The 26,755-nt window shown below is 40.3% G+C and overlaps 1 protein-coding gene across 1 annotated transcript in view; it reads right to left on the minus strand.

Moving 5' to 3' along the window:
- The window catches only part of IQGAP1 (IQ motif containing GTPase activating protein 1), a 109,017-nt gene that overhangs the window by 70,439 nt on the left and 11,823 nt on the right, over positions 1 to 26,755 (minus strand). The window contains exons 3-4 of the mRNA XM_072800711.1: positions 1,894 to 2,050; positions 145 to 222 (exon numbers count right to left, since the gene is read on the minus strand). Coding sequence (XP_072656812.1) covers positions 145 to 222; positions 1,894 to 2,050 — 235 coding nt within the window. The remainder of the gene's footprint in view (positions 1 to 144; positions 223 to 1,893; positions 2,051 to 26,755) is intronic.

Raw genomic sequence — 26,755 nt, forward strand, 5'->3', positions numbered from 1 at the left:
AATACAATTAAAAAATAAAAAAATAAAAAAATAAACCGCTGAGCCACCCGGGCCGCCCTCAATTGAGAATAATTTTACAGGCAGAATAACTATGTGCCAAAACAGCCTGATCTAAGCCAGAACTCTGAATATCATGTAAGTTACCTTAGGCAATCCAATCTCATCCATGGCATTCAACCACTGAATCACGTTATCAGTATGTCTAAAGTGCAGGCCGGTTGCCTAGAACAAATAAGAGACAATTAGGCACTGTTGGCAACATTGAAGCAAATACTAAATACTCTTTTTGCAACAAAAGTTTCCTTATGAGACTTTGCAAGGTCCCCTTAAATTGAAGATCTATAGCATCATGTTCACATTCCAATCCTAAAAAGCCAAATCCACATCTCAGCTCCTCTCACTTGAGAACCATCTGGAGAATCTTCCTGTATAATGAGCTCTACAGAACAGTCTTTGGAATTCAATTATGCTGGATTCAATCCCTGGCTTGACCATCTACTGGTGACAGTGGGCAGGTCACTTCACCTTTTTGAATTTCCTCATCTTTAACACCTACTTTATATGTTTATTGTAAAGATGAAGTGGGAAAACATACAAAAGCACCCAGTGTGGTATCTGGCAGGTAGAAAATATTCACAAACTAACAGATATTATTAAGTGTGTTAATCAGGGTTTTCTTAGTACCACTCACACAAATATCCCCCCTCTAAACCTCTAGATTTGTTATCTTACAGAAAGATTTACTCTCTGGAGGGGAAGAGGGGCAGGGCCATTGTTTCTATTGCCATGCAGTCTCCACTCTTGTTTTAAATGTCTTGTTGTTTGAGGTGCCTGGGTGGCTCAGTCAGCTAAGCATCCAACTCTAGGTTTTGGTTCAGGTCATGATCCCGGAGTCATGGGATCAAGCCCTGCACTGGGCTCCACACTCAGTGGGGAGTCTGCTTGAGATTCTCTCGCCCTCTGTGGCTCCCTCCTGTTCATGCTAGCCTGCATTCTCTCTCCCTCTCTCTCTAAAAATAAGTAAATCTTTTTAAATGAACGAATGTCTTGCTGCTCTGCCCCACACTGTATAGGGCTCAACAGAAGAGCTCCAGAATTGCCTTCAGAAAAGGAAAGTTTCTCTTTGGGATGTTAATTTTGGTTTTAGGACCTTTATCTTCTCCTTGTCCTTTGAATATAGACATAAAACATAACTTCTTTTGATTCTATCTTCATCCTTAGCTCATTTCAAGTTCTAGTCCAACTCCTACAGTTACCTCGATTACAGCTGCTCTTGGTTTTGTAATCTCTCACTATCTTTTACATTCTTCCTTTTCTAAATAGCTCCTCCTAGGAAAGCTCCTCCACAACAGAGTTTGGTCCTTGTCAACATCCCAACTTGATTTCTGTTTTTCATGGCTCTGGGCCACAAGAATCAAAGCCTCTCACTTACCTTGATTTCCTGAAATTGGATTGCTTTCTCAATTTACCTTGAATTCTAGTATCACAGAGGGGCCTTTTTTCCTAAAGGTGTGTTGCTATTGCTTTCAATTTGCCAACAAATCTCATTGCTTGGTTAAAATTGAAATTGTAATTCCCCCTAGTTACTTCCTCCATCTTTTTTTTTTTTTTTTTTTTACTTCCTCCATCTTCTAAGAAATTTTTAAAAATTCATCAAGGACCATGAATATTTCTAGACCTACACCATTACAGGAATTGTATCAACAATACAGACTGCCACCTTTTAATGCCATGCCTGACTTTGCACTCTCTTCTCCACTCTGCCAGGTACTTTATTTTGCTAGAACAAATACATTCACACATATTTCTCAATAACTCTTATACAGGGTAAAGTCCACTAATCTTCTCTTCTAAGTGTATGGAAATTTAAGCACCAAGCAAGGAAGGACTCACCTTGTATCTGGTCTGCTCTCGATCGTAAATTTTCTTCAGGGACACCACTTTGGGAGAGAAGAAGTTTCCTAGTTTGGCAAGGTAGACCCCATTCCTAAGCCCCTCTTCCAGTTCTGTGGTAGGAGGCAGGTCTTCCCCAAGACATGCTTCCATCCACCTGCAAGAAAGGGAGAGGACTTGAGAAGAGAGGGAAGGTCTGATCCCCTCCTTAAGAGATTCTGAGCTTTATTTCCATTCTCTATGGAGGAGCTTAAGTTCCACATAAGCAGTGCTCTTTTTTTTTTTTTTTTTTTAAGATTTTATCCATTTATTCATGAGAGACACACAGAGAGAGAGAGAAAGGCAGAGACACAGGCAGAGGGAGAAGTAGGCTCCATCGGGAGCCCGACGCGGGACTCGATTCCGGCACTCCAGGATCACACCCTGGGCCAAAGGTGGGCGCTAAACCGCTGAGCCACCCAGGTTGCCTGCAGTGCTCTTTTAAGGTGCAATTTCACACATATCCTTGTCCTGACCCAGTCCGATCTCAGAGGCAAGGAACTCAGAAAAACTCCGGAACATCAAGGCCTCCTTCTCTACCCTGCTTTCTGCCCCTGAGCCAGCAGAGCTGGCTGGTTCCCCCGGCCCCAACAGCCCAGAAACCTCAGACCCTAACCCTAAGTTATTCCTGCAGAAGCCCTAAGAATAGTCATTTGTGGCTGAAGCCAGAATTTCAGCTTTTCAAAAATTTAAATATATTGATGTTCTCCTCCAGTTTCAGAATCCACAGTGAATTTCTAGGTTCAGATTTTAAGGTTGTTTGGGGATTGCATGAATAGTCAATTATCTCAGTTAAAATAGGGAAGAAAATGCCAATGGAATCAGTAAAAATGAATGCATTTTTTTTCAGAGGTGGAGAAAGAGGTTGTAAAGGGGAAAGGAAAAGAAAACTATTTTCTCCCTAGAACACCTCTCAAGAGATTTCAGAAGGCCCAAGATAAAACAACACAATCTGCACATATTTTCTACCAACAGAAATGGAGGTAACTAAAAATCATTTAAGGTGATGAGTTCGTTTTTTGGGTTTTTTTGGGTTTTTTTAAGATTTTATTTATTTACTAGAGAGAGCCAGAGAGCAGGAAGGGGGGGGGGGAGAGTGAAGGAAAAGAAAAATCCCAACTGAGCAGGGAACCTCCTGAGATCGTGACCTGAGCATGACCCTTAACCAACTGAGCCACCCAAACCTACCTACCCCAAGGCGATGTATTTTTTTTTTAATTTTATCTATTTATTCATGAGACACAGAGAGAGAGGCAGAGATATAGGAAGAGGGAGAAGCAGACTCTCCGCAGGAGCCCAATGCAGGGCTCAATCCCAGGCCCCGGGATCACGACCTGGGCCAAAGGCAGACACTCAACTTCTGAGCCACCTAGGCGCCCCATGGCGATGGTTTTTTAAACTATTTTTTAAGTCACAGCATCCTTTGAGTATCTAAGGAAATCCTTCCCCAGAAAAATGTACATATACTGAAATTTAATATATAATTTCAGGGGCACCCGGGTGGCTCAATCAGTTAAGCATCCGACTCTTGGTTTTAGCTCAAGTCATGAATATCAGGGCTGTGAGATCAAGCCCCATGTCCAGCTCCATGAAGAGTCTACTTGGGATTCTCTCTCTTAAATAAAAAATAAATAAAATCTTTAAAAAAATATGTAATTTCAGAGATTTCACTGGTTCCATATTAAAAATCCCTAATTTAAAATTATTCTACTTGGGATGCCTGGCTGGCTCAGAATATGCATGGAGCTTACTTTCATTTATTTGATTTTCTTCTTAGTCCCAAATCCAAGATTTCTGATTCAAATCAAGTTTTGTATCTTAGTAAAGTTTTTGAGTTTTCCTCACATTTCTTAAGACATTGTTTTGGTAGTTTATTATTTATTTTTTTTGTTTTTGTTTTTGTGATTTTGTTCCTTTTCTCATTTTTTTTTCTTTTTTAAGTAGGCTCCATGCCCAATGTGGGGCTTGAACTCATGACCCTGAGATCCAGAGTCACATGCTTCCCTGACTGAGCCAACCAGGCACCCCCCCCTTACTTTTATTTATAGAAGAATAAATAAATACACACACACACACACACACACACACGAGTGCATGCGTGCCTACGTGTGTATGTGTGTATTATTCTACTCAAATTTCATACATTCTTTACCATACTGTTAAAAAACTCCCCAAACACTAGATATTGCCTGGTCTATTTTACTAGTGTTAAATCTGTGAAAAGACAAATGAAAAAAAACTGAAAGATACAGCTGAATGAAGTAAAAACTGGATTTACCACCGAGTAGGACAACATAAAAAGGAAACATTTATAATGTTCATTGATATACAGAAGCTTGAATTAAAAGGCAAATAAAACTGGAAGAAATAAAAAAAAAAAAAACTGGAAGAAATATTTAATTATGCCATATTTTATAGACACAACATATATATCCATGAAAATTTACATGAAAACACTAACATTAATAGGAAAACAAGCCAGATAATATGTACATGTATTTCTGATCCCATTTATGCATTTATGTAATTCTTTTTTTTTTAAGATTTTATTTATTTATTCATAGAGACAGAGAGAGAGAGAGAGGCAGAGACACAGGCAGAGGGAGAAGCAGGCATCATACAGAGAGCCTGACGTGGGACTAATCCAGGGTCTCCAGGATCACGCCCTGGGCTGCAGGCGGCGCTAAACCGCTGCACCACCGGGGCTGCCCCATTTATGTAATTCGTGTTCATAAAATTGCTTGAAGGATATACAATAGAGCCCTTCAATTTTTTATTGCTAAAAGGAATATGGCCATCAGCTCCTGGCAACTCTGGCTCTCAGGGGACAGTCTAACTTGTGCTCTCATTAACAGAAACAAACCTAGAACAACTGTAGTGTAAGCCAAAAACAGCCCTTTACCATATAATGGTATGAGGAAAAAAATTACTTTCTCTTGAAAACAAGGTAAACACATAGGGAAGACAATGAATAAACAGCACAGTACATGCTTTTGCCTTGAAAACAGAGCTAGTTACCAAAGATATTTCGGTTCACCTCTGAGATTACTACATCAAAATCAAAGTAAAAGGAATGCCAGCATCAACATCTCCCACAAGCCTCTATCCTCGCCTTCCCTACACAAACTGCTGGAAAACAATCCCCATTAACAAGCTAGATTTAAAACACCTTGCACATCACAGAAATGTTCGGCCAGAAGAGCCAATTGTGATCTGGTGAAAAGGGCTAAGGGAGAGCTAGAATAAATAGGCCAAATACAGAGGTGTCTCTTAGCTGCCGCAAACCCAAGGCTGCCTTCCAAGTTACCACACATGGGATGGTGACCTTCGTCTCAACAGAGTATCACCCGGCTCATTTATAAGTTTAGAGAAATGAAATAAAATAGGTTAAATCAGGACCAAATTGCTTTGGAAAACTGAAAGCACTAAGTAGGGTACTATGTTACTCTAATGTTTAATATTAGAAGTCTAGATTCAACTATAACCCCAAGAAGATATAACAAACCCTTCTTTTTGTCCTCTACAGCCCATCTGAGATTTCTTCTTCTGTCACTAAACCACAGAATCACAACATGATAGCCAAGAACTTGAAGCACATCTATGGCAAATCCCTTTGGGTTGTTTTTTTTTTTTTTTTCAATATAATACATATCCATTAAGAGAAAATTATTAGACAGTTCTCAATATTTTATGAATATATTCCATGTTATTATATAATTTCTGAAGACTAAGTTACATAAAAACTCTACCAAGTGCTTAATTGGTTACCTACTCATGTCACTTCCAAATATTTTCAACCATTAAATAATACTGCAAAGAACAGCTTTGTGCACAATGTTCTGCTGCACTTAGAATTAATTCCTAAGGAAAGGACCTTAGAAGTAATTCCAGAGATGCCTGGGTGACCCAGTGATTGAGTGTCTGTCTGCCTTTGACTCAGGTCATGATCCCAGGGTTCTAGGATCGAGTCCCACATTGGGATCCCTACAGGGATCCTGCTTCTCCCTCTGCCTATGTCTCTCTCTCTCTGTGAGTCTCTCATGAATAAATATATGAAATCTTTAAAAAGAAAAAAAAAAGGAAGTGTAACTACAAAATAAAAAATTATAAACATTAAAGAAACGTTTTTTATCGTCCAAAAACTTACCAAAGGCTACACCTATTTGTACAACTCCCTCAATTTTACAAGTATAAGGTCTATCCAAAGTCAACTACTAGCTAGTGGCAAAGACAGAATAACAGGACCCTGATTTCTAGTTAAGAATCCTCTTCACTAGACTACTGTTGCTCTTACCACTCAGTCCAAAAATCTAATAGGGCTGGGCCCATTAGGGCAGAATGAACACGGCAAAGTGTAAAATATCCTATAGAGGAAAAAGTCTAGTATCTCTCTGTGTTCTGTACACTAAATAGGGTTTTAAGTATTTTAGTTTAACTGTAAGTCCACAATGATTTTCAACTCAGACACAAAGCTTTCTTATAAAATATAAGCATTTGGTTTAGCTTTATAAATACATTTTATGTTATTTTTTAAGACTTTCTTTTTAAGTAATCTCTACACCCAACATGGGGCTTAAATTTATAATCCTGAGATTAAGTCACATGCTCTACCAACTGAGCCAGCCAGGCGCCCCTTGCTTTATAAATACATTTTTAAATAAATTTATGCATAGACCCCTACCTTGCACCACACACAAAAATCAACTCAAAATGGATTACAGACTTGAACAAATGACCAAAAACCATAAATTCCAAGAAGGAAATACTGGAGGTAAGCTCCTTAACATCAGTATTGGCAATGATATTTTTGGTTTTGACATCAAAAGCATCAAAAGCAAAAATAAACAGAAGTGGAACTATATCAAACTAAACAGCTCTTGCACAAAGAAAACCATCAACAAAATGAAACCTACAAAATGGAAGAAAGTATCTGCAAATCATGAATCTGATAAAAGGTTAATATTCAAAATATATAAAGACTTCATACAACTCAACATTAAAAAAACAATCCAAATTACAAGTGGGCAGAGGAACTGAAGAGGCACTTTTCCAAAGACATACAAAAGGTGCTAATCATCAGGGAAATGCAAATCAAAACCTCAATGAGACATCACCTCACACTTATTAGAACAATCATCATCAAAAGGGCAAAAGAGGGATCCCTGGGTGGCGCAGCGGTTTGGCGCCTCCCTTTGGCCCAGGGCGCGATCCTGGAGACCCGGGATCCTGGAGACCCGGGATCGAATCCCACGTCGGGCTCCCGGTGCATGGAGCCTGCTTCTCCCTCTGCCTGTGTCTCTGCCTCTCTCTCTCTCTGTGTGTGTGTGACTATCATAAATAATAAATAAAAATTTAAAAAAAAAAAAAAGGGCAAAAGAGGGCAGCCCCAATGGCTTAAAGGTTTAGCAGCCGCCATCAGCCATCAGCCATCAGCCATCAGCCCGGGGTGTGATCCTGGAGATAGGGATCTCCAGCCCGGGAACGGAGTCCCACATCAGGCTCCCTGCATGGATCCTGCTTCTCTCTCTGCCTGTGTTTCTGCCTGTGTGTGTCTGTGTGTGTGTGTGTGTGTGTGTGTGTGTGTCTCATGAATGAATAAATAAAATCTTTAAAAAAAAAAAAGGGCAGAAGACAACAAGTGTTGGAAAAAATGTAAAGAAAAGAGAACCCGTTTGCACTACTGGTGAGAATGTAAACTGGTGCAGCTGTTAAGGAGAAATATGTGAAGATTCCTTAAAAAATTAAAAATAGGACTGCATATGTATGATTCAGCAATCCCAATTCTAGGTATACAGCCAAAGGAAAGGAAAACAGGCTGTCAAAGAGATATCTGCACTCCCATGTTCACTGCAGTATTTTTCACAATAGTCAAGACATGGAAACAGGGTAAGTGCCCATCAACAGATGAATGCATACAGAAGATGTGATACACACATGTGCATGTACATGAACACACAGACTGGAATATTATTCAGCCATGAGAAAGAAGGAAATCCAGCCATTTGTGACAACATAGATGAATCCTGGGGGCATTATCCTAATGCAACAGACCAAAGACAAATACTGCATGGTACTGCTTATATGTGAAATCTAAAAAAAAAAAAAAAACTCATAGAAACATAGTAGTAAAGTAGTTGCCATGAGGTATGGGGTAAAGAAAATAGGGAGAAGTTGGAAAAGGGTACAAACTTTCAGCTATAAGAGGATAAAGTCTGAGGCTCTAATGTAAAACATGGTGACTATAGTTGGTAACAATGTTTATGTAACTGAAATTTGCCAAGAGAGTAGAACTTGAATGTTCTCACAAAAACAAAACCAAACCTAAACCTTTCATAATGTATAACAAATCACCACAATGTCTACTTTAAATATCTTAAAATTTTAAGTGTTAATTATATCACAATAAAGCTAAACTAAAAAGTAAATAAACTTATGCATGAAAGAAAAATCAGTGGCCACCACGACTTTTTGCCAATTATATTTATCACTGTCTCACGATAATCATAGAATCCCTTGGGTAGAAAGCTCATTACAGCTCTCTACCCCAACTCCTCCACTCCCTCCACGTCCCACTCCTCCCTCCCTTTCATGCCTGAATGCTTCCAAAACCTCTCAGCCAAATCATGCCACAGGCTGAGCCTGACCACTGCTGCTGAAATGGAACCAAACATTCAAATTAATTCATTTCATTTCTGAATTCTAGCAGGTAGAAGTTTATATTAAGCCAGCATCAGTTCCCCTTTGGTACCCTAAGCTGCCTTCGTGGAGCAAGACAACATATGGAATTAAAGATGAGCACTTGGTATTATATGCAACTGATTTAATCACTGAATTTCACAACTGAAACTGAAGATGTACTCTATGTGGGCTAATTGAATTTGAATTTTAAAATATGTGTGTATTAGTGTGGTCAGCATTGGCCAGAGACTTTAAGAGACCTAGATTTAGGGGTACCTGGGTGGCTCAGTCAGTTGGGCATCCAACTCTTGGTTTTGACTCAGTCATGGTCTCAGGATCCTGGGATCAAACCCCGCATGGGGCTCCCCTCTCAGTGGAGTCTGCTTGTCTCCTTCTCTCTGGCCCTTCCCCCGGCTCATGCTCTTTCTCTCTCTAAAATATATAAATAAATCTTTAAAAAAATTTTTTTTAAAAAGGGACACCTGGATTTATAACCTGTCCCTTATCAAGACAGTCACTTAACCAGTTCCTTCATTTGTTAAAAGGGAATAACAATACTTTCCAGGTAGGTCTGTTGCTGGGGATTAAATAAAATCAGGTGGCTCAGTCAGTGGAGCTGGAGCAGCTGACTCTTGATTTTGGCTCAGGTCATGATCTCAGGGTCATGAGATTGAGCCCCAAGTCAGTTCTGCGCTTGGCACAGAGTCTGCTTGTCCCTCTTCCTCTACTCCACACTCTCTCTCTCAAATAAGGAAATAAAAATTTTAAAAAGCAGTGGAGTTGGGGGAGTGCCTGGCTGGCTCAGTTGGTAGAGCATGTGACTCTTAATCTTGGTTTTAAATTCAAGTCCCATGCTGGATGTAGCAATTACTTAAAAATAAAATCTTAAAAAAAAAAAAAAAAAAAGATTGCATATAAAGTGTGGAGCTAGCATAGTGTGTGGTGGCTCAGTATGAAAAAAAAATTTTTTGCTTTTCCTCCTCTCCCCTTAGATGATGGAGTCACATGTTGACACCCCTGTAAGTGAAATGATTACTTGTTTTTTCAAATACTCTTCATAAGAAGGGAATAATATAATAGCAGCCATCTGGAAGGAGTGTGAGGATTACAAGAGATAATACAAATAAAGCATTAAGAACAGTGACTGAAACAAAGCGAGCAAGCACTCAGATGTTGGACAGTACACCTAGGCCCCCTCACCCATGCATTATTTCACTCTCACCCATCTGTGAACTTTCTCCAACTGAACACTGTGTTCCAAGTAAGGTCCAACTCGCCTGAAATGGAACAGCACTATCACCTTCTTAATTTTGAGTACTCCATAACCACAAAGCCTCAGACTCAACTATTTTTATTACATTTTTCCAATCAACAATTTTTTGGAAATTCACAGCTACTGAATCCTATCTCTAAAATTCTATATTAGAACCACAACCTGCACTCATCTCCATGATATTTCCTCATGTTCAGTTCAGCCCATTGTCCCTAATGTCAGCATCTTTGGGAATCCTACTTCTGCAATCCAAAACAATAATTCTCTTCTGGCTCCACATCATCCACAAATATTAATGGGCTTGAAAGAACAAAGAGGAGTTTACCAACTGGCCAAGGCAGGGAAGGCCTCCAGGCAGAAGAAATAACCATCCTAGTTGTGAGGGACACTGAAGGATTTAAGAGGGGAATGACCTGATGAGATCTGTTTCAGAAAATCACTTTTGGCAACACAGTCGGGTTTTTAATTTTTTCTTCAAATACAAGTATAAATATTTCTACAAGTAGGGGCACCTAGGTGGCTCAGTGGCTGAGCGTCTGCCGCCAGATCAGGGCGTGATCCCGAGGTGCTGGGATTGAATCCCATACTGGGCTCTCTGCAGGAAGCCTGCTTCTCCCTCTGCCTAGGTCTCTGCCTCTTTCTCATGAATAAAATCTTATTATAAATTAAAAAAAAAAAACTCTACATGTACAAATGTTTTAATAGATAAGTCACTTTTTAAAAAAGTTCTGAGGGCAGCCTGGGTGGCTCAGCGGTTTAGTGCCGCCTTCAGCCCGGGACCTGATCCTGGAGTCCTGGGATCGAGTTCCACATCAGGCTCCCTGCATGGAGCCTGCTTCTCCCTCTGCCTGTGTCTCTGCCTCTCTGTCTCTGTCTCTCCGTTTCTCATGAGTAAATAAATAAAATCTTAAAAAAAAAAAAAGTTCTGAGAATATCATACCATGTGGTAACATCAGCACACACTACCTGTGATCAGGACCCTCAGCTGTGACCACAAATAGAACTTAGTGACAAAACTCTTATATTTCTATTTCTCACAGAGTTGAAGAAAATGGAGAGTAGAGTTCTGAGTCCCCCCCTTCTCACAATAAGGGATATAAAGTTTCAACATTTTGCCTCCTCAAGTTAACACTAGAACTGCTTTAGCAAATCTAAGTCACATGAAAATTATCTAAAAAAATTTTAAAGCTGACTTCAGATCTGAAACACAGCTACTAAACACAAAAACAGCAGTGTCTAAATGGTTCATTTTCAGAGCACCTGGGTGGTTCAGCCAGTTAAGTGTCCAACTCTTGATTTTGGCTCAGGTCGGGATCTTAGGATTTTGAGATCAAGTTCTACACCAGGCTCTATTCTCTCTCTCTCTCTTCCTCTCCCTCTGCTCCTCCCCCACGTCTCAAAATAAATGATTCATTTTCGATATAAATAACATGAAAAAAAGAATCTCTAACACCACATGGCTGAAATAAAGCTAAATACTTTGCATGCATTTTCTCACTTGATTTTCGCAAAAATCTCATTAAGTGGTATTATTATTTTTTTTATTTTACGGATAAGGAAACCATGGGCTCCTAGAAGTGACCCATCCAAGATTACCCACCTGGTGAGTGCCCGAGCTCAACACTTGAACCCAAATTGATGTGATTTTAAAACTCACACTCTATTGTTACAATATATTGCCTCCTCCGATAATAACAGCTACCACCTCTGAACACTCACTAACAAAATCTCAAGTTCTGAGGCTGCACTTCCTAGAGCACCCGTACTACAGTATAGACCTCATCAACAACTTTCCCTTTATCAAGCACCGAGAGAAGCACATTAAATACTAAACATTTGGGATGCCTGGGTGGCTTAGCGGTTGAGCGCCTGCCTTTGGCTCAGGGCGTGATCCCGGAGTTCCAGGATCTAGTCTCACATCGGGCTCCCTGCATGGAGCCTGCTTCTCCCTCTGCCTATATCTCTGCCTTTCTCATGAATAAATGAATAAAATCTTTTTTAAAAAATAAAAAATTAATTTTAAAAATGGATTGGAGATTTTACAGAATAAAATAAAAGGAGAAAAAGGGACACCTGGGTGGCTCAGCAGCTGAGTGTGTCCCTTCAGCTCAGGGCATGATCCCAAGTCCAGGGTTCAAGTCCCACATTGGGCTCCCTGCGAGGAGCCTGCTTATCCCTCTGTGTCTATACCTCTCTGTGTCTCTCATAAATAAATAAATAAAATCTAGAAAATAAATAAATAAATAAAAAGGAGGGAAAAAATATAGGTGAATGGTTGTATAATCCTGAAATGAGAAAAAGCCTTTTCAAATAAAATTATGGCAGCAGATATTAGATATTATAAAGGAAGAGGGAGGGGCACCTGGTGGCTCAGTCAGTTAAACGTCCAACTCTGGAATTCTGCTCAGGTCTTGAGTGCAAGGACCGTGGGTCTAAGCTGTGTTGGGCTCCATAAATAAATAAATAAATAAATAAATAAATAAATAAATAAATAGGACATAAATTGGCTACATAAAAAGCAGCTAAACTTCTATTAGGTAATTAAAATATTTTTTAAAGAAAAGATAAACTTGAGAGAAAATTTGCAAAACATAACAAGGAATTAATAATCCCCTATAATCTTTATATGTATATATACTTTTTTTTTTTTAAGATTTTATTTATTTACTCATGAGAAGCACAGAGAGAGAGGCAGAGACATAGAGAGAGAAGCAAGCTCCATGCAGGAAGCCCAAAGTGGGACTCAATCCCAGGACCCCGGGATCACACCCTGAACCAAAGGCAGATGGTCAACTGCTAAGCCACCCAGACATCCCTGTATATATATTTTTTAAATGCTTGAAATAAATAAAATGACAAGTATTTCCCTAGAAAAATGGACTAGAAAGATAAACAGGCAACTCACAAAAGTAAATGGCCATAATTATAGGAAAAATTCTTAATCTCACTAATCAAAGATATGCAAATTAAAGTGACAATAAGGGATCCCTGGGTGGCGCAGCGGTTTGGCGCCTGCCTTTGGCCCAGGGCGCCATCCTGGAGACCCAGGATCGAATCCCACATCGGGCTCCCGGTGCATGGAGCCTGCTTCTTCCTCTGCCTGTGTCTCTGCGTCTCTCTCTCTCTGTGAGACTATCATAAATAAATAAAAATTTAAAAATAAATAAATAAATAAATAAATAAATAAATAAATAAATAAATAAAGTGACAATAATACCATTATTTGGGCAGCCTGGGTGGCTCAGAGGTTTGGCACCGCCTTCGGACCAGGGCGTGACCCTGGAGACCCAAAATCAGTTCCCCATCGAGCTCCCAGTATGGAGCCTGCTTCTCCCTCTGCCTGTGTCTCTGCCTCTCTCTCTCTCTCTGTGTCTCTCATGAATAAATAAATAAAATATTTTTTTTTAAATACCATTATTTGGCTATCAGATTGGCAAAGATAAAAAAGGAACAATAGCAACTTATTATTATCCAATACATGGGAAAACCCCACATTCTGACACTGTTCCAGAAGAAAATCTGGCAACATGTACCATCGTTAGCAAACTTTCAGAAATTTCTATAAAAGGCAAAAGGTTGTTTTATTTTAAAAGATGATGTGGTGACTTGTGGCAAGGATGACTAAATGAAAGAGGATGCCAGCCAGCAAGGCAGGGGGACACTAGCAGAAGCAGGCCAGAATGACAAATTCATGTCGGAAACGTGTTCAGCTGGAAATGTGAATGGGACATCACGTGGTGACATCCTGCAGGCAGTGGAAATGCAAGTCTGGAAAACTCAGGAGAGGGGCCCAGCTAGAGACACTGGTGTGAAGAGTGGCTCCACGGGGATGAGTTCACCAGAGAAACAGGCCATAGAATAAAATAAAATAGGGCCAAAGGACACCTGGCTGGTTCAGTCGGAGGAGCGTATGACTCTTGATCATAAGGTTGGGAGTTCGAGCGCCACGTTGGGTACAGAGATGACTTAAAAAAAATAACTAAAAAAGAAAAAAGGTCAAGACTGTGCTTCAGAAAACACCAACACTTAAGAGGTGAGTATATTACAAAGAGAACCTTAGTGGAATGGTGATCAGGGGGAGTGAGATTACAGCTAGACAAGTTAAGTCGAAGTCAGGAACTAGAAACAGCCAAGAACGACTCCCTTTTCAGGAAGTTTAAGGAGGGAAGAGAAATTGGAGGAATGGAGAAACAGTTGGTCTGAGGTGGCAGAGTGTTCCTCTATAACACAGGAAGAGGCACATCCTTGCCATCTGCAAGAAAGGACGGAGCACAGAGGGGTCTGAAGATACAAGAAGTAAAGAATCAAGGAAGAAGCGGAGGTTCTGAAGAGCACAGAGGGCAGCTAGCTATTGGAGAGGAACAGACCCATTTCTTCCTCAAGAAATGAGGGAGGGAAGGAAGAAGGGATGACAAGTGACCTAACCTCTCTGGGACTTCAGCTTCCTGTCTATGAAAACACCTCACAAGGCAATTGTGAAGACTAACTGAATACTGTGTGCAAAAACACACCATTCCACTCTCTCTTGGTGGGGGAGCTGTGTACCTGTGTGACAGAGACAGGAGTATGTGTATGAAGAGCTAGATCCCACAAGTAAACCTCCTTCTGGAGTGTAACACCCAGCAACCTGTCTAATGCCTGCCTCCTCGTTCCACGGATAGCATGTGTCAAAGGGACCAGAGGCTTGGCCCTCCCCGCTCTCCCACTCTGCAAGACAAAGAAACCACTATTGCGAGAACTCTTAGTGTGTAAGCCCTGAGACAAGCCCAGACCTCAAGCATGCCGAGGGAGAAAAGAATCAGGGTGGGAATGTGAATTAGGGGTCTGTAAGGAGGAAACGGGTTGAACTAGTTCTGCTGAGCACGTGACCTCAGTGGTTTCCCAGCTCTGTGCAATACAGAGCGGAACATACCAATGCCGGAACTGACTACTCAAAACCATTGAGATTCGGTTCCTCCAGGAGCCGCTCCTCCAGTTACCACACCCAGCTTGTACAGCAAATGCCCCTGCATGCCAGGATTACTGGCTGCTCAACACCTCCCAAATTGGGCAGTCTTTCCTGGCAATTAGGATTCTACGAAGACACTAACACATCTAAGCACCATCCAGGCCCTGGAAACAGCCTAGTAATTTCAATACGATGTGGTAGGAACCAGTCTTGAGAAACATGAATGTAGAATATTCAATAAAGAACTCCTCAGCACCTGAAGAGGGAAGGGAGTTAGGGCTAGTTTCCCAGAGAAACTGGGGTAATGGAAACTACACTATGGTGACAATTGCACTATTTGGTAAATTTACTAAAAATCATTAAGTTGTACATTAAAAAATAGGAGAGTTTTATGGCATGTAAATTATTACTCCAATGAAGTTTTTTTTTTAAGTCCCTGGACTAATAGGATTAACTGCTCATTCCCAGACCAAGTCTTCAGCTGCAGAGCCTAGGGAAACATTACATTTGATCTATCAAGCCCTGTCTCTAATTTACCATCTATCACAAAGCGTAAAAGACCTTTTAACCTTAAATGAAAAAAAAAAAAAATCTTCAAACGGAGTTAAACTTCGGTGATACTAAGTCTCAGCAGCTGTCACCCAGTTACTGCTAGCAGTGAACAGCCCCTGAGGAAAGAAACAATGTGGAGCCTCCTTAAAATCTTCTCCCTCTTCTGCCCCTCCCCACTCCACTGTGTGTGCCCTAAGAAGAAGGGAAGGGGAGGGAAGGGGAGGGGAGGGGAGGGGAGGGGAGGGGAGGGGAGGGGGCTATTAAAAAAAGATACTGGCGGGGAGGGATAGAAACACAAGGGAGGAGCATCTAACTCAGACCTGGGGTAAGGCTGGATGCTCTCTGAAGGAGGTGTCACCTGAATTTACTTTCTTAGGATACACACACACACACACACACACACACACACACACACACAGGTCAAAATTCAAAAAGTATAAAAAGCTACCCAGTTGAAAGGAAGAAAATTTCATGAAGTGAGCAGACAAGAGTGTCACATGCCACAGAAATTAAGAAAGATATATATGGGGGCACCTGGGTGGCTCAGTTGGTGAAGCATCCAACTTGATTTCGGCTCAGGTCATGCTCTCAGGGTCAGGAGATGGAAACTGTCATGTTGGCCTTCGTGCTGGGTGTGGAGCCTCCTTAAAATCTTTTCTCTCTCCCTCTTCCTCTGCCCCTCCCCACATCACGTGTGTGTGTGTGTGTGTGTGTGTGTGTGTGTGTGTGTGTGTGTTGGAAGGAAGGAAGGAGGAAGGAAGGAAAAGGAAAGGAAGAAAGAAATGAATTAAGTATTGAAAATTTTCCAACGGACATAACAATTTGCTGGTTCGAGCAAGAGAAATTTCAGTGGGAGAAAGGAAAGGCACACAAATCGCACCCATAGGAGTTATGATAAAGAAGTGAACACGGGGAGTAAAGACAAATTTTTCCTGAAGGAAAAGAAGAAGGGACAATAATCAGAATAGGGCCTAGTATTAAGGGAGTAGATCTTGAAGGGGTGAGGATGTTTATGTGCTTCAGAGAAAAGAATTGGCTAAAAAAAAAAAAAAATGTAAGTTACAGTTAAGAAAACAATACTGAAATAAGGACCCTAGGGATAGGATCCAGACCACAGATAGAAGGTGGAGTCTTAGGAAGAAAGATACTTCTCCCATTGCTACAGGGAAGGTCCCGCTGGCATGCTAAATGAGATAAATTTGTTAGGACCAAAGAAATTGAGTTTGTAGAGAGAGTAAAGGTCATCAAGCCATAATACGGGAAGCTAGGGATGGAGATGACCACTAAGATAAAGATTTGGTAAAATTTTTGATCTGCCTCACCCCTCTGACAATTCCAATGTTACTGCCAAAAGTCATCTCCTCCATGCACTCTTCCATGATCTACACTTTTGGAAATAAATCTCTCCTTCCTCCAAACTTCCTCTAAACTGTACTCCTTGGGGCACCTGGGTGGTTGAGTGTCTGCCTTTGGCTCAGGTCGTGATCCTGGGGTCCAGGATCAAGTCCCTCTTCAGGTGCCCTCCACAGGGAGCCTGCTTCTCCCTCTGCCTGTCTCTGCCCCTCTCGGTGTCTCTCATGAATAAATAAAATCTTTTAAAAAAATAAAACTGTACTTCTTAATGTATCTCTTTACCTCTTAGTATAATTAGTTAAGTATGAAGGGTGGGATCCTTTTCTGATTCATCTTTGAAGCACATCGCTCAGTAAATAACTGCTGAATGAGACAAACTATTCTTTTCTCCTTGCTTCAGGCAGGACCATAGTACTAGGGTCTCAATCATAACCAAATAATAATAATTACAATTATCCAAAGCTCTTATCCCCACAACACTGAAATTCTCTTAACCATCCAACTCCCACACTCCACACAGCTTTGCACCAATTCAACTGAATATTCCTGAGCATCTACTTTATTGAAAAGCACTGTGGAAGGGGTGCTCCTAGATGCCAAGTAGCAGAAAAAGATAGTCTCAACTTAAAGGAACACAAAAATATATGTATTTATGCTTTGCCTTCTTCCCATCTAATTTCAGCTTATCTTGCCAAAACTCTGCCATAAAATAATCTTTCCCTCATCTAAACTCTCACGCATTTAACTGCATCATTTCTTGTGACATTAGTTAGACCTTTCAGACTTTGATATTGAGTGACTTTTGAAATGGTGATGCCTTATCTGTCCAATTAACCTGTAAACTCCTTAAGGACAGAACGTTAGGGATCCCTGGGTGGCGCAGCGGTTTAGCGCCTGCCTTTGGCCCAGGGCGCAATCCTGGAGACCCAGCATCGAATCCCACATCGAATCCCACAGAATCCCACGTCGAATCCCACATCGGGCTCCCGGCGCATGGAGCCTGCTTCTCCCTCTGCCTGTGTCTCTGCCTCTCTCTCTCTCTCTGTGACTATCATACATAAATAAAAAAAAGTACAGAACGTTAAACTTTTGCCAACTTTTGCAGTTCTATTAGAGGGTCCTGAACAAGGGGGAGCTCAGAAATGCTTTCTATGTGTTTTATTTTACAGGAAGTGCTATTCCCAACTGTTTTAGCCCAGCTAAACATTCTATGAACAATAGAATGTTATCAAGCCATTTAGGAGTGCCTGGAGGCTTGTCAGTTGAGTGGCTACCTCTGGCTCAGGTCAGAATCCCAAGGTCCTGGGATAGAGCCCTGCTTCAGGCTCCCTGCTCAGCAGGAAGTCTGCTTCTCTCCTTCCCTCTACTCCTTCCCCTTCTCATGTGCACTCCCCTCTCACAGTCTCTCAAATCAATAAATATTTTTTAAAAAAAAGAATGTTATCAAGTTATTTAAAATAAAAATACCTTTTAATAACACAGGAAATTAAAGTTTTAAGTAACTGAAGAAAGTACTTAGTGTTTAGCACATAATCTTCCATCAACTGTTACAGTCTTCTGCTTGAAAATCTTCTGCAACATGGATTTTTCTAAAGCAGATTTTTTGAGATTTTTTTTTTGTTTTGAAATTTCTTATTGTTATAAAGTTCCTCATATTAAGCAGATTTCCACTGTCTGGTTCTATTCCTCTGGTACCACACGTGATAAACTAAACCCCTCTTCCATTTTTCAGGAATCTTTAAAAATAATGTTGGTAAAATGTTGGGGCACCTGGGTGGCACAGTCAGTTAAGCATCTGACTCTTGGTTTCAGCTCAGTTCGTGATCTCGGGGTCATGAGATCAAGCCCCACTTTGGGCTCTGCACTCAGTGCAGCCTGCTTAACACTCTCCCTCTGCTCCTCCCCTTTGTGCTCTCTCCTTCAAATAAATAAAGCCTAAATAATGTAGGCAAATATTAACAGTTGAATGAATTCCTATACTGGATGACAGACTGTACCTCTGAGATTCTACATTTCTAGAGTCCACTTAAATCTTGTGTCCATATTAAATAATCTCAGCCCTTTCAATGATTCCTCATGCATCATAATTTACAGATCTTTTATCATCCTGGTCAGGCTCATTCAACATGCACTAGTCCTTGAGTAATAATCACGTCTCAACCAGTGGAACAACACCCACTGATTGGGAGTGGTTCCTCAGGTTCTATATTGAAAAGGATTCTGATCAATCAGCAATGCCTACTGTGGGTGTAAAAAAATCCCACCACATATCCATCATCTCTGCTCTAGTCTATCATCAAGGTCTCCCTAAGCTATGGCCTCCAGACCTGAATACCAACCTCAGGTAGCCTATGATCAATACAGAGGACAATGGAACCATCTCTTCCTTTTGCATATATCACATTTCTATTAATGAGTTGATAACAGAGATTTGGTTCAATTTGTTCTATTTCCTAACTAACGGTATCCTATAAATGCTACTATTTTATCCTGTACCTAGACACTCCATTTTTGAACCCCAGCGGAGGATGTCCCATTTCATCACTATTAAATCTCATCATTAGATTCAAGATATTTTGGAAGCAAAACTTTCGTGCATATTAACCATCCCTCTAGCAATAAGTCAATCTCAAATGTAATCAATACACATCATTGAAAGTCCCAATGAAAATGTTTTACCTGTAACATGCCTTAAAGAGCTTTATTTGAATTTAAAACCTAGCAGTAGCTTTCTTCATGGAGATAAAATTCAAATAACATAAATTTACCATGTTTAACCATTTTAAAGTATGCAACTGTTTTTCTTAAGTATATTCACAGTGTTGTGCAACCACCATGACTATTTAATTCTAGAAAATTTTCACCACCAGAAAGCCCACACCCATTAAGCAGTCATTCCTCATCAAGCAGCTCTTTTTGAATATGGTTTATTCCACTGGCTACAAATCCTAACTTACAACCTAGTCCACATTTATCCACCTGTCACTAAAGTTTCACAAGTCATACTTGCAAATGCCTTGCTGAAACCTAGACATTACTGTGTTTCTCTGATTCACCAATCTGGTGACCCTGTCCAAGAGGAAATGATGTTAATATAATAGGGCTTGTCTCGGGAAGTCCTGGTTGACTCCTAAGCATCACTTTTTTCCTCATTAAGTGCTCATAAGTCATCTATTTGACACTATGCTAGGAGTTCTGCCTGAGACTAATTTGTTAGACTAGAATTTGTGATAACCTTTTCCTTTTTTTTTTTTTTTTAAGATTTTATTTATTTATTCACAAGAGACAGAGTGGGGGGCAGAGACATAAGCAGAGGGAGAAGCAGGCTCCCCACAAGGAGCCCAATGCAGGACTCAATCCCAGGACCCGAGGATCACATTCTGAGCCAAAGGCAGATGCTCAACTGCTGAGCCACCCAGCATCCCCTTTTCCTTTTTTATAAAATTAGCACATTTGCCTTCCACCACTTTTAAAAACCACATTCCTAAAAAGCAAAACAAAACTAAAACACACTTCTTTTCTAATGCCTTAAAGATCACTGATGACAGTTCAGCAATTATACCTACAACAATAGCTTTAATTTAAGCTAAGAACATGAGAACTTAAAGAACAGAAAGAAACTACAGATAAAACATTTAACAGTTGAGAACTGACCATGAACATGACCCAAATTCTTACTTGAAATAGTCCCTCAAATCCATTATTCTGGCAAAGAACAGCATTTCCCAAACAGGGGCTCCTGCGTGGCTCAGTTGGTTAAACACCTGACTCTTGGTTTCGGTTCAGGTCATGATCTCAGGGTTGTGAGATCAAGCTTGTGACTGGCTCCATGCTGAGCAGGGAATCTGTTTAATATTCTCTCTCTCCCTCTGCCCTGCCCCCCACCTTGTGTTCTTCTCTCTCTTTCTAAAAAAAAATAAAATCTTTTTAAAAAAATACTCTGGAACACCATCCTAAGAAAGATGGTCTATGAGAAGAGTCTGATGGTAAACTACGCTTGAGGAATATTGCTTACACTATCTTCTCCCTTGGAGATTCAGAACTTTTTTTTTAAATTTTTATTTATTTATGATAGTCACAGAGGGAGAGAGAGAGAGAGGCAGAGACATAGGCAGAGGGAGAAGCAGGCTCCATGCACCAGGAGCCTGACGTGGGATTCGATGCTGGGTCTCCAGGATCGCGCCCTGGGCCAAAGGCAGGCACCAAACCGCTGCGCCACCCAGGGATCCCGGAGATTCAGAACTTACAGCCCATAATAAAGAGTCCATATAACCCACCAATTAAATAATCTTTTTAACTTGGCTTAATCCATGATTTCTGAAATTTGACCACTAAATCCTTTCTTTCTTAATGTCATAGCACTCATTAATAGAATACACCTCAAAAAATAGTGATCTAGAAAGTCAGCCCCACAGTTTTCAAATCCTGAATTGTACTCTCCTTTAACGCAAAAAAATTACGTTAGTTTGGCAAGTTAATTCATCTCTTCACAGTACATATGCCAACGTTGTTAATCTAAAACCTGTTTCCTCAATGCTAATCTTCATTACACACTAATCTTTTTTTATGGCACAATACAACTTGCTTGAAAGTACTTTAGAATATTCTAGCCAATTTTTCTAAAATGATCTTTTTATGTCTCAGAAGTCTCAACAGTCGAACTTGTCTTGTTGTGAAAAAGATTAAGATCTCAATTCAGGGCAGCCCCAGTGGCATAGCGGTTTAGTGCTGCTTGCAGCCCGGAGCATGATCCTGGAGACCCGGGATCGAGTCCTATGTCGGGCCTCCAGTCCCATGTCGGGCTCCTTACATGGAGCCCGCTTCTCCCTCTGCCTGTGTCTCTGCCCAGCTCCCTCTCTGTGCCTCTATGAATAAATAAATATTAAAAAAAAAAAAAAAAGATCTCAATTCATAGACTAGAGAGCATGGCAAACTACAGAATACATTTCATGAGAAAGTCCTTGATGCCAAATATTTATTATCCAAACATCATCTAAAGAAAATCAAGCAGGATTCTATCTCATTCCTCACACCAAAAAAATTCAAAATGGATCAGTTACTTGCTAAAACTCTTTACATCCTAAAAGCACTAGAAGCAAGCACAGAGAAATGTTATTGTATATTATCAGTATAAAGATCCTCTAAAAATGACATAAAGCATAAAAGCTAAAAATATAAAACATTTAGGAACCCCTGGGTGGTTCAGCGGTTGGGAGTCTGCCTTTGGCTCAGGGCATGATCCTGGGATCGGGGATCAAGTCCCATCTTGGGCTCCTTGTAGGGAGCCTGCTTCTCCCTCTGCCTATGTCTCTGCCTCTCTCTCTCTGTCTCTCATGAATAAATACAATCTTTTAAAAGTAAATAAATAAACATTTTATAAATTCAAACATGTTTTAAAATTCTAAATTATTTTTAAAATAATAAAATTCTAAATTATTTTTTAAAGATGTATTTATTTATTTATTCATTCATTCATTCATGATAGACATGTAGAGAGAGAGAGAGAGAGAGAGGCAGAGACACAGGAGGAGGGAGAAGCAGGCTCCATGCCGGGAGCCCAGGCTCCATGGCGGGAGCCCGACGTGGAACTCGATCCCGGGACTCCAGGATCACGCCCTGGGCCAAAGGCAGGCACCAAACCGCTGAGCTACCCAGGGATCCCCCTAAATTATTTTTAAAACCTTAAAGTAGAAAGCTAAAGGGCAAACTAGATTATTTACTATGCATATGGCATCCAAAGAGTCAACTCCCTCTATAAAGAGCTCTTTCAAATCAGTAAGAAAAGCCAATAACTCAACAGAAAAAGGAGCAAAGGATTCTACCAAAACAATTGACAGAAAAGGAAATATAAATGGCTTTTAAACATGTATAGAGATGCTCAGGGATGCCTGGCTGGCTCTGTCGGCCCATGCTGTAGAGCACATGACTCTTGATCTCAGGGTTGTAAGTTCAAGCCCTATACTGGGTGGGTGTGGAGCCTACTTAAAAAAAAAAAAAAAAAACCCCTTTTATCATACAAATGTTTTTTAAAAAGATGCTCAGCTTCACTCAGAATTAGATAATCTGAAAATGAAACTATAATGAAATACTATTTTCACCTATGAAATTCACAAATATTTAAAAAACTATTAATACTCCAGGTTGGTAAAATAATAAGTAAAGCAGCCCTCTCATATATTGTGGATGGTACAACCTCCACACAGAGAAAATTAACAATATTTATCAAAACTAAATGTAAACATTCCCTTTGACTCAAAATTCCACTTTTAGAAACTTATCCTACAAAAAAAAAAAAAAAAGGAGAAGAAGAAGAAAACTTATCCTACAATAATACTCAGAGTACAAAATGACAAACATACAAAGTTGCTAACTACAATACTGTTAATAACAGCAAAGCTGGGGAAAAACGTGCACTGGAAGGTTAAATCCTTACACTGAAGAGCTGCAACTATGAAGACAAAAAAATGGAGCACTCTAATGTATTCACGTGTTATAAGTTACAAGATGCAAAGCAGAATGTACAGTGCACTATCACTTCTAAACAAGGAAATAAAAGTGATTGTATTAATACATCCTGAATATTGCCTACTGAAGGATACATATTCATAACAGTGGTTCTACCTGGGGAAAAACTGGGTCTCTGGGACACAGACTTTTTTCCCCACCATATACCCTACCATAGCCTCTAAGTAACAGGTTCATGTATTATCTATTTCTTTTTATTTTTTTAAAGATTTATTTATCTATTTATGATAGACATAGAGAGAGAGAGGCAGAGACACAGGAGGAGGGAGAAGCAGACTCCATGCCCGGAGCCCGACGTGGGACTCGATCCTGGGACTCCAGGATTGCGCCCTGGGCCAGAGGCAGGCGCCAAACCGCTGAGCCACCCAGGGATCTTTTTAATGATTAAGAAAAAAAAGTTTTAATTAAAAAACTAAAATCTGGGCAGCCCTGGTGGCGCAGCAGTTTAGCGCCGCCTGCAGCCCAGGTCGTGATCCTGGAGACCCTGAATCGAGTCCCACGTCGGGCTCTCTGCATGGAGCCTACTTCTCCCTCTGCCTATGTCTCTGCCTCTCTCTCTCTCTCTGTCCCTATGAATAAATAAATAAAATCTTTAAAAAAAAAAAAAAAAAACACTAAAATCTGCCTTAAAAATATTTTTGTGAGGGCAGCCCGGGTGGCTCAGGGGTTTAGTGCCTCCTTCGGTCCAGGGTGTGATCCCAGAGACCCAGGATCAAGTCCCACATCCGGCTCCCTGCATGAAGCCTGCTTCTCCCTCCTCTTGTGTCTCTGCCTCTCTCTCTATCTCTCTGTGTCTATCATGAATAAATAAATAAATCTTTTTTTTTAATAAATAAATCTTTAAAAAAACCTTGAGAATCCTCACACACACACACACCATATTTATTTATTTATTTATTTATTTATTTATTTATTTATTTATTTATTTTTAAATATTTTATTTATTTATTCATAGAGACACACAGAGAGAGAGGCAGAGACACAGGCAGAGGAAGAAGCAGGCTCCATGCCAGGAGCCTGATGTGGTAACTCGGTCCCGGGACCCCAGGATCGGGCCCTGGACCAAAGGCAGGTGCTAAACCGCTGAGCCACCCAGGGATCCCCGATTCTCAAGTTTTTAAAGAAAAATCCTCAAAGTCCTGCATTGGTTCCCCGCAGGGAGCCTGCTTCTCCTTCTGCCTATGTCTCTGCCCCTCTCTCTGTGTCTCTCATGAATAAATAAAATCTTTTAAAAAAGAAGGGACACCTGGGTGGCTCAGGGCATAATCCCTGAGTCCCCCATGAAGTCCCACATCAGGCTCCCTGCATGACAGTCTGCTTCTCCCTCTGCCTATGTCTCTGCCTTTCTCTCTGTGTGCCTCTCATGAATAAATAAAAACCTTAAAAAGTAAATAAATAAATTAAAAAAAAAAGAATTGTGCAAACTAATAACATAACAGTTATGTTTTCAGAGCAGAAAAACATTTTGTTACAATAGTCCTGTAAGTAGTAAGTAAATTTTGTTTCCTTTTAGCTGTTCTAAAGGTCATGATTGGCATGTTATCTGTAATGAAATGACTGGCTATACTGTAAGGCTTTTCATATTTAAATTATTTTTATATCATTTTTCTATCTATGATAATAGCTTTTTCCTCCTTTTCAGCTTTCCTTTTCTAATTTCGCCTCATCCCCTCCTTTTTTATTTCAGTTCCTTCTGCTTTAGCTTTTAGGAACACTAATTAATCCTATTCAAGAAAATATTTTGTTTTTTTATGTGGCCGATTAATGATCCCTAGAAGCAGGTGAATACTTTGTACCTTAAGGATAAATATCCATCACAATAACAGTATTTTCCTTCTACTAAGAAGTCTCACAGTTTTGCCTAAAGCCAACATCCTCTCAGTCCCCAAACATCTGCCCCAACAGAAGCCAAGCCCTGGGCTGGCTGGCAGCTGCCTCTCCAAGGCTCCTTCTGCTTTTCGTTATGATTTCCAATGAGTCAACAGGAAGGTATTCTGAGTAAAGAAGAAATAGAGGCCTTTAGACAGGAGTTTCCTCCACCCACAACACCAAAAAATATAGTTCTTGCCAAACGATCCAAGGCAATTTCCAATCCAATTTGCCACTCCTGTCTGCATGAGGTCATTATTTTAAAAACAAGCAATTGGGAAGAAGAAATGTCTTTCTAAGCTGAATCAAAAGCAGATATCAGGTTATAAACAAGAAAATTAACTGGGAACTCTCTGGCCTCCCCAGAGAGACCATATTTAACTATATAACCTCTATCGCATCCATTTCCACTTCCAGGGAAACAGTCTTAGCGAGTGGGAGTTCAGTCAAAAAAGTTAAACATACACATTTATCACAGACCAGAATCATGTTTCTAGACACATATAAAAATCACTTAACTTAGATTTTATTATATTTTTTCTTAAAGATTTTATTTTTTTAGGTAATCTCTACATGCAACATGGGCTGAAACCCACAACCCTGAGATCAAGCATCGCATGCTCCACTGACTGAGCCAGCCAGGTGCCCCTATGTTTACTATATTTCTTGTAAGCATGAACAAATCTTTCACCAATCAACAAACATTTAGCAGTTATTTAGTTATGTCCATCCCTATCTTTAGCTCTGCACTGAATAAAAAAAGTATAAGGCAGAGTCCAACACTCTAGTTAGACATAAAGATATGAGACAAAACAAGACAAGACATGAGACAAATCAGAGAATTGTCCTTATACAGTCAGAATGGCAGGCTAGAGATGAAGTGGTACGCAGGCACTGACATTACCTCACCCATCAGAGCTAGGCAATTAGTATCTCTAGGAACTAGCTGACTTAAACGGTGGTCTTAAATGTTGCCCCTTCACTGTCTATAGAGGTTGACAGCAGTAGTGTCCTGGTGTCACACAGAGCTGGGCTCAAACTCCACAGATGGTTACAGGACTGTCAGACAAGTGATACTAATTTATTTGTTTCCCTTTTTATTTATTTTTTTTAAATTTTTATTTATTTATGATAGTCACAGAGAGAGAGAGAGAGAGGCAAAGACACAGGCAGAGGGAGAAGCAGGCTCCATGCACCGGGAGCCTGACGTGGGATTCGATCCCGCGTCTCCAGGATCGCGCCCTGGGCCAAAGGCAGGCGCCAAACCGCTGCGCCACCCAGGGATCCCTGTTTCCCTTTTTAAAATAAAAATAATGCCTATCTCAAAGCAATGTTGTATGTGAAGTACATCATCATTCTGCTTAATTACCGGTAGTTACTGTTGCTGTATTTTTAGAAGCAGTAGTACTGCAGTGGCAAACTGACCTGGTAGGTACTTGCCAAACTAGAAATCTGGATCTACCACTTACTAGATGGGCAAAGTCAGACTCTTGAAGCTTTGCTTTCTTTTCTGTTAAATGTAGATAAGAATAAGCACCTCATGGAGCTTCAAGAATAGCTGCTGAGACAATGCAAAGTGCTTATTAGCACAGTGCCTAGCATATAATAAGTGCTCAATAAGCGGT

This window comes from Canis lupus, chromosome 2, assembly GCF_048164855.1.
Source record: "Canis lupus baileyi chromosome 2, mCanLup2.hap1, whole genome shotgun sequence".
Taxonomy (NCBI): domain Eukaryota; kingdom Metazoa; phylum Chordata; class Mammalia; order Carnivora; family Canidae; genus Canis; species Canis lupus.